Below are 8,915 nucleotides of genomic sequence, written 5' to 3' on the forward strand. Positions count from 1 at the left end.
ATACATAGCCTGGATGATTTCCAGCCCATGAGCTTTGAACCATTTTCTTTCTAATTTGGAGTTAAAAATGGGAATTTAGTTTTTGAAACTTATGTTGGTGTTTGTTAAAGGTAGTGGTTTTTTAAACTGGCTTTGCTAAGTAAAGCTGATTTGTTTTATTTTTCACCATATGCACATGCACAGACACTAAATATTTGATTTTGTCCTACAGGTGCATGTATGAGCACGCTTCTCTGATATTTCACACAGAGAAAGAGGAGGAGGGAAAGAAACATGAAAAGAGGAGAATAGTCTATTTAGCTTTCAGCAGCGCAGTTGGCCATCTGTGGTCGTGGTGAATCACACAGAGTTTGGTGGTGATAATCTGAAGAACAGTTCTAAACCAGGATAAATATTTCCTCTTGTCTATAAAGAGGGAGGAGCAGGAGCCGGGTTTTTTTGTTTGTTTTTTCTTTTCCCCAAATCTTGATTTCATGTGACATTTGGTTTATTTTGCAGGTGTTTTTCCAGGTCTGATCACCTTGCCCTCCACATGAAGAGGCACATCTAAGTATGTGTCAGCTTGGCATGGATGACATCTGAGCTAAGTGCTGTGAGATGAAGTGGAACTCAAGTTATAATGTGCTGCCTTGCAAGAGAAGAGAACTCTATCACATGTAACCCTCTGTACAGAGACCACACACTCACACTGTCATACACCCAGTTATACTTCAATACATCCATTGGTTCTTTATGCCTTGCCCCAGCTGGATGGGAGAAGATGCAGGCGAGGAAATGCTGTAGAGGTGAAGTCAGTGAGAAGGAACAATTGCTTACAGTACTTCGTCTCTCTTGGATTTGTTTCCTGGTTTTGCCAATGGAAAACAAAGGAAATGGAGGAGGCTTCCCTGCAGGTGGACGGCAGTAGGAGGGGCTTATTTAACTTGCTTCTCAGTGCAACTCAATAGGAGAAAATGTCGTCTTGAAGTTGCATATTTGTAGCACTAACTTTCTTTTTAAATAGATGGGGGGAAAACAATGACCTAGAAAACCAAATCCCAGTTTGGTAGCCAAATTAACCTCGTGGTTCATTTGTTCTTTGTCTGAGGATTCCTAATGTTCAATGCATCAGACTTTTCACAGACACTTTGACCTGTCTTGGTTTTTGTTCTTCTTCCTAGAACTGAGCTATTGAGATTCATTTAAGTCAATACCAGTAGCCTTAATGGCAGTAGACTGTGGAGTGACACTTGTTACACAAATATCCTCTCTTTGGCCTGAGTTTATGTAGACTTCACGGAGGACTATATTTTGTTTTTGTTCTTGTTTTTGTTTTAATTTTTGTTTTGGCTATTGCACAACATATGCACTAGGGACTCTGGAAGCTGCTGCCATGATGGCTAAGTGGCCAAGGGATAAACTTTGAGAAACAGTATCTAATATCTCTGTAGGCCTCACCTTATTGCCATAGCTAGAACTTCTTGTTTATTTGTTGAATGAAAACTTTAAAAGCTTATTTGGAAGCGTAAACCTTTTTTTTCCTCTTTTCTCTACGAACAAGTGATCTTCAGAACTCCTTGTCTGCACCTGGATATCGGTCTGGGACTGGCCACACAGGCATGACTACGGGATTCCTTCCACATCATGTGAGCATGTTAGCCACAACTCACAGTGACTTAGTGATGAATTATGTTGCTTTGTCTCGCAGTTCTTCTAATAACCAATTTAAAACATTAGACTTTTGTTTGCGTAAAGAGCACCTGCAGACATTTTAATTTAAACTTGATGTTTTTCGAACATCTTACACACTCACATACAAACAAGCCAAAAATCCTGCTCCAGTCTCTGAGTGGGAAATAAAGAACTTCTTCCAAGTACAATGGCTTCATTCAGCATTAGCCTTTTAAAGAAATTATGAAAGTCCTCCTTTTCCATTCATCAAGTTGATGCTGTAGCCTGCTCCTATGTGTAACAGTGTAAACAGTGAAGGAAGGGTTGGGTTTTACGTACAGGAATGAGACTTTTCTGAATGATTGATCTAAAGTGCTAATCACCTTGAGGCCCGTTTTGGCATACTGTGTGAACCATCAAGGGAAAGTGAAGGTCTCATGCTCACCCTTCAGTCCTATTGGTAATTTGATTTTGTTGGGCACAAAGTGGATTAAAGTCTTTGTTACAAAACAAACAAAAAAGCATCTTACGATAACTCATGTTTGAAACTATTTGGCGCTGGCCCTGACTCCAAAGACTGCATTTAGGACCATAAAGATGGCTTGTGCAAGCAGGTGTGTGGTCATTAGATTGTATACTTTGTATGTTCTGGGACCATCTCTAAAGGATGACTAAAAATTAAACAAAATGGTGCATGGTCCACAAATGGTTGCTGCTCTTTTATACTGTATTAGCCAGCTGCCCTTCTTTGACTGTTTTGACACATTGACTGTTAAATATTTCCCTTAATTCATGTTTTAGGAATTGAAACTGTACTCTTGGGGAAAAAGAACAAACAAGAAACTCAATAGATGTTTAAGAGCTGTCATCGGGATCCTTGGCACTTGAATTCTCAGAATTTTGCAACCTTTGGTTCCAGTGAGAGATTGAATTTACTCAAAAGATGCTGGTTTTCCTCACAGTTCTTGCAAAGCACTGTGACTGTCAACTGAATGCTTTTGGGACAGGAGGGAAATACAATGTCTGGCCCATATGGCATGAAATATGGACCAAAATCTAACCATCTTTTAGGGGCAATGATGTAACGTTCATGATAAGAGAGGGAGAGAGAGAGAGAGAGAGAGAGCAAAAGTGAGTGAGAGGAAAAGAAAGGTAGAAGAAGAGAAAGAAAATTGAGTTTATTCCAAAGATTTAAAACTAACCATGCTATGTATACGTATGTGGAGCACTGCTTGCTGACAATCTTGTATTTCTCTGCTTCTGTGTTTGCATACTTTTTATGACCATTCCATCCAGCTGTTCTACTGGGACTGAGGGCCCTAGCATTCAATTTGTATTGGAATATATGGAGCATCCTGCCAGATGTCTAATGGAAACTGAAACCGCAGCTGTGTGAAACCATAGAACATCCAGTCAGTGCATTACATTAGAAAAAGGTTAACAGAATCCTAGAATTTCATTACTGTAGCATCCTAAAGTATATGCTCTCAAACTCACTGCTATGGTACTCTTTGGCTGTGAACCTGCATAAATATCTTTCCTTGACCTCTGAGCACACCTGCCTTTAGACATGCTAACAGTAGCCTACAAATCATAGTTATTAAGTGTCGGTTTAAGTACCAGTTATTCCAGTTTTCATTTGTGGTCTTGTTGATGTCTCATTTAAATATGGCAGAACAAGGGCCCCATGGGAAACAAACAAACATGCTGAAATGTATGATTATTTTGTTCTGAAGACATGCTTACAATTTAAATCCTGGGTCTATCTAGCTATAAAAACATAGAAGAAAAGAGGATAACAGACTTAACCAGATTTTAGACTTAACAGGCTCTTTCTGCTGCAGGTCTTGAACTCTGAAGCCAAATTTGGGGCTTTGAGACCATCTTTTCTGTTTCTTAAGGGAGGTGTTTTTCACAAGTGTGTTGTGTATTCTGTCTGTCTCTGCACTTCAGTTCTTGGGTTCTCTTTTGCAAGTGTCTTAATCATTACTGAAATTTCAAACCTTAACTTGTATTTTGTAGGAGTCTCCATTTTGGAAAGGCACATTCCAGGAGTCATTTTTTACAATGACAGCTTTTCTTTCCTTGCAGATATTTCAAGCTGTACACTTCAAACCTGAGTAATGCATTATAGCTAGATCCTTTTTGGACTGTATCCCCTTGCTAAAGTTGTACAGATATTCTCTATTTATAAATTATGAGTAGAAATAGGCTAATAAGGAAAGGCAAATCCATTCTATAGGTCCTCTTTGGAAGCAAAACCATAAATAGATGATTTGGTAACGGCAGAACAGCAGCCAGGTCTTTCTGGCTTTTCTGAAGAAATTCAAATGTGATTTCCAAGGCCATGGAGCTGTAGAATGAGAACAAATTGAGACAAATATCACGGAAAATAGTATGCATGGAAGAAATGTCCCTTTTTGTGAATAGTAAATAGCATTTTGGAGCAGAGCATAGAATCAATCATAGGAGAATGCAGGTGGGAGGGGAGCTCCAGAGGCCATCTCAGCCAACCTTTACCTAGAGCTGGGTGCTCAGGGCTGTGTCCAGTCAATTTTTCAATGCTACCAAGGATGGAAATTTTGCAGCTACTCTGTATAGGCTGGTCTGGTATTTGACCACTTAAATGTTTAAAAACAAACAAAAACAATTGAAAGATAAATCTGTATGTCAAGTAGGAATTTCCCATGTTCTGACTTGTTTGCTGTCTCTTCTACTGTGCACTGATATGAAGAGTCTGGCTTCATTTTCTCCACCATCTCTGTAGGGTGTTTGTAAACAGCAATAAGATCTACAATTTCTCTTCCTAAGATTTAACTGTGTCCACAGCCTCTGTTCAGCTGTCATGTGCTCTGGCTCCTGATCTCCTGGGTGGAGCTCTGCTAGACTTGCTTCAGTATCTCATTAATTTTCTTGTAAGGGAAGACCAAAACTGGACAGAATATTCTGGATGAAGATGTACTTTATATGTAACAGTGTTGAAAAATCATTTAGAAAGTACCAGTATCAAGATTTTTCTAATCGGATTTACTAAATTTATTAATTATGTTTATGGAAATACATTTTTTATACTGCCAGATTGAGGCCTGGCAAGCAAAAATCTGTCTTTTCTAACACAATCATCACTTTTTTTTATCTTAAACTGGAAAAATGTTATCACTAGAATCAAACACGGAGACATATATTTTAGTCACTTTTTAGAACAAAGCAACACTTCAGTGCATCTTTGCGCTGCTGTTTTTTCCCCCTTAGGAGAAAAGCAACCTAAAACATCATGGGTATTTTATAAAGAGTAGTTTAACAGGTTTAGAGAGTCAGTTATTTTTCATTGTCTCAGAATTTCTCTCTTTCAAGAGCCAGCATTCAGTCTAGAAAATTATTTCACCTGGATAGACTAGGCAAAGGAACAAAAGAAATCCTATTTCCAGGACTGAAATCCTGCATTTATTCAGTGTCTTGGACAAAGCCCTGAGCGTTCTGATTTAAGTGAACTGTTTTTTAAGTTGAGGGTAAGATTAAGTAACCTCCAGAGGTACCTTCCAACATTAATATTTTTTTGTTTCTGTGATTCATATCAGAGCCCTCTGTAATTAAATGTGTACTGGTTATAGCTCTTCTTAGTCTTGCTCTGGCAGAGCAAACTGTAGAATGGGCCTGTAGGATTTTTCTCAAACTCTGATAGTTTAATCCTTATTACCTTTGTTTCTTCATGAGGAAGATGGAAAAAAATCTTGAAGCAGCAAAAAACAACTTAGCAAAGCAGTTTGAAGGAATATCTTATCGAGAGATGTGTCACAGCTGCAGGGACCAACCAAAGTTTGTGGAAACAGATTTACTAGCCTGGAAGACCCATGTTATGTCTCCAAAATGATTCCCAGTACCTGAAATCTCTGCCAACTTTTATTTCTATAGAAGTGAATAATAAAACTTTTTCTTCCTTTTCCATTCTTACTTGCCTCAGATATTTTGGATTTGGGTTTGCTGTATTATTAAAATACCACATTTTCACTTAATACCCAGAAATCATTGACCAAACATGATCAGACAGAAGAACCTAAATGCGAGAAAAGCCTCCAGTCCCTTGATTTTTGGAACTGTTTTACCTTCAGGTCTGAAAAAGGATAGTCACAAAGGTTGTGGCTAAAATGGAGTTGAATAATTGCAGTGATTGAGTGTATTTTATCTATGACCTTTTTGATATTTACAGAATCAGGCTTTCTTCTTCATTTTATCTGACTTGAGACAATTTGGGCTTTTTTAGCTGTCTCTAACACAAAGGTTCCTCCTATTTAACAAACTTCATTTGTCTGTGTACAGAAGAGGTCATAATTGGTGCTTTTGGCAAAACTGATGAAAATCCAACCATTTTAAGGGTTTCCTTTTGTCTCTCTTTTCCTTAAGGTATCAAAATCTTTAAATTTAGAAAAAAACAAACAGAGGATCATTTTTACGTAATTTAATGTTACCTGGTTAGCATCCAGTTAATCAAGGGCTTTTATTCTTGATTTTATTCAGGACATAGCACATCTAGACATTCCATCCAGCAAGACTGTTTTTTAGCTTTTGTATTTCTAGGTGACGCCTTTAACCCAACACTTTTTGAAGTACTTTTTGCTGATTTCAGATAGAGTTGCCCTTGCAAAGTTCATCACATATCAAGAACAATAACAGTGCTTGACTAACTCTATGGTTTTGGCTTGAAAATAAAAATTATTTCCTCCCAAGATTTTACAGATGCTCATAGACAAATCTTGCCTGTCTTTCATGCACATAAAGTCTACACCTTATTGAATGATTATTTCCAGATCATGCCTGGATACTTTTCTTCCTTGTGGCACGTTTGCGTCTGTTTTTGTTGATAGTTTAGAGTCAGTTACTGCAGTCTTCCTCCTCCACAGATCTACACTGGCTTCAACAGCAAGATTTAGCATCACATGAACCAAAGGGCCTGTCCTACTGGGTTTTAAGATCTGTCTCATAAAGCTGAGACTTTCCTCCTCCCTTAGAGGAAGAGGTCCAAGACATACTTGTACTATATAAGTTATATATATAATGATGTAGTTGTATATATAAGTTATATATATAAAAATGTGGAGATGGTGGGGTAGGCTGCCTTTATCACCTCAAAGATGAGTTTCCCTACCAGAAAGCTTTCAAATGCAGGTGTCATTTTCAAACAGGGTTTTATAGTTTTCCTTATGCTTGTTAATGGTATTTTTGGTGTGATAATTGAAGTGGAAACTCTTCACAATTTTCCAAATGAAAGCTTTGATGATTTTTTTTAAGTGCTTTGGTTCTGACTTCTATATACTGCCAGAAAACAGGTTCTCTATCTCTGTGTGTGGCAGTACAACAGTCTACTGTATACACCTACACAGAAGAGGAAACTGAGCTACTGATTTACAGTGTGTAGTAGCCAACCGTGCCTATTGCTTTGATTTAGGGAGGGCACCTACTGTTGTCACTGCATTTTAGGAATCATTTCAGCTTTTGTAGGAAAGTTTTCAATGATTCGGGGAAATACATGTTGCTGTGTACTGTGAATGATAGGCTGCAAACTGGGGATTGGGAGGGGAGGTAGGAAGGGAGGGAGATGCGGGCTTAGCATGTACACACTGAAAATGAACTAGAATGGACAGAAAGGTGACAATTTTAGCCTTTATTATTGGGCTTCTTCGGGAAATAAAAAAAGCTAATTTGCAGTCCCTGAAAGGCCTGTTGGCTGAAGGGTTGATCTTTATATTTTGGAACATGCATTTTCCTATCTCACTGTATTTTAAAAACCAGGCCTGTCAGAATCTGGAAGTAGATCAAAACACTGGTTTGCACACTGCTTTGTTACCAAGGCCATGTCTCTACCGGGGAAGTTGCTCTATATTGAAACATCAGTCTAGTTAAGATCACTTTGTAGATGCACCCAGTACTCGTTTGCCTAGACTGTATTTGCATTGGCATCTTATGCAGTTAAGCAGAAGTGTAAGAAACGATTAAACCAGTTAAGATACAAGAAGGTTCTTGCACCAGTTTAAGTGTATGGTTTTGTAGTCGCTGCATATAAACCATGACAGCTTTTCTCTTAGAAACAAGGCCTTAGTTTTGCATGTCTGCTCATCTGAATTGGAAAAATAATAATGCAGGCTGTGAATTTTTTTATTGCTTTGCAAAATGGCCTGTGTTCTTACTTATCCTTTAAAACCTTTCTTTCTTTCTACTTCACATTAGATTTTTGTTTGGGGGATTTTTTTTTAGTAACAACAATAAAAAGTATGAATGCTCCTGATTTAAAAATAAATAAATATATATATATATTGCTTGAAGGACTTTCATTTTGCACTATATTTTTTCTTTTACCAGATGTGTCTGACAAGTGCATTTTGGAGATGCCCTCGGTCACGTTCTCTCAGGCCAACTCTGGTATTTCTAATATATCACAGAAGTACCCAATCTTGTAGCCCTCAGTTCTGCCTTTTTTTGACATTTTATTTTTTTTAGGCTTTTTATATATATATATATATATATATTACTTTGTCAGTTTTTTTGCTGTACAAAAGTCTTAAGATTTAAAAATATTATTTGTATTATATGATGGTGGTATGTTAATGTTACAAAATTATTAATGAAGAAAAAATTTATTTTTGTTACTGGTCTGTTTCATAATTCTTTTTTAAATTGGTATATTGTAAGATATCTATGCAAAAATGTTATGTGACGCATTTTTATTTAAGAATGTAATATGTGTAATAAACAGTAGAATGTGTTTGGCCCAACAATGTTTAGTGTGCCTTGTCTATTATTTCTTTTTGAAGCTTCTGTGAACAGCGAAGTCGTTTTTGAATATCAGTTAAAGCTATGGTTCAGTAAGAACACGTGGCATAAAATACATAACTTACAAGAATGATTTAGCTTATCAGAATCACATTTTTGGATTTAAATAACTTTTTTAAAGATGTGTTTTATAGTGGCTTAAGTGTTGCTTATATCAGTGCTGTTGCACATGTTGCTTTTGGAAAAGATGCATAAGAAAGAAATTTGCAATCTTAAAAGCTGACCAGATTTCCAGATTTGCTTCTGCTGGATTCAGTGAATTTATTCTTTGTCTGCTTGCACTGGTTCAAGATCTTAGCCAGTATTTTTGTAAAAAATACAAAGAGCACTTGCATTGCGTTTTCCATGCCTAGCTATCAAAACATTTGTCAGTCAGTGGTCAAAACAGGACTAGACTTTGAATCTCCTAAGCATTAATGAGGTGCTCTAGTCTGTGTGTA

General features: G+C 37.2%; 1 protein-coding gene across 3 annotated transcripts in view; it reads left to right on the forward strand.

Annotated features, from left to right (window-relative positions):
• The window catches only part of KLF7 (Kruppel like factor 7), a 59,281-nt gene extending 50,992 nt beyond the window's left edge, over positions 1–8,289 (forward strand). Inside the window, exons 4-5 of one of the 3 annotated variants that reach the window (XR_006169453.1) lie at positions 499–1,625; positions 2,452–8,289. Coding sequence is in view for 2 of the 3 variants with exons in the window: in XM_042822437.1 (XP_042678371.1) it covers positions 499–550 (52 nt within the window). In the remaining variant the exon portion in view is untranslated. Of the gene's footprint in view, positions 1–498 lie in introns of all 3 variants that reach the window. The other 2 variants (XM_042822437.1, XM_042822438.1) reach the window with 2 other exon arrangements.
• The last annotated feature ends 626 nt before the right edge of the window (positions 8,290–8,915 follow it).

The sequence above is a fragment of the Centrocercus urophasianus genome, unplaced genomic scaffold, assembly GCF_019232065.1.
Source record: "Centrocercus urophasianus isolate 14NV4802_14NV808 unplaced genomic scaffold, USGS_Curo_1.0 seq_20, whole genome shotgun sequence".
NCBI classification, from domain to species: Eukaryota; Metazoa; Chordata; class Aves; order Galliformes; family Phasianidae; genus Centrocercus; species Centrocercus urophasianus.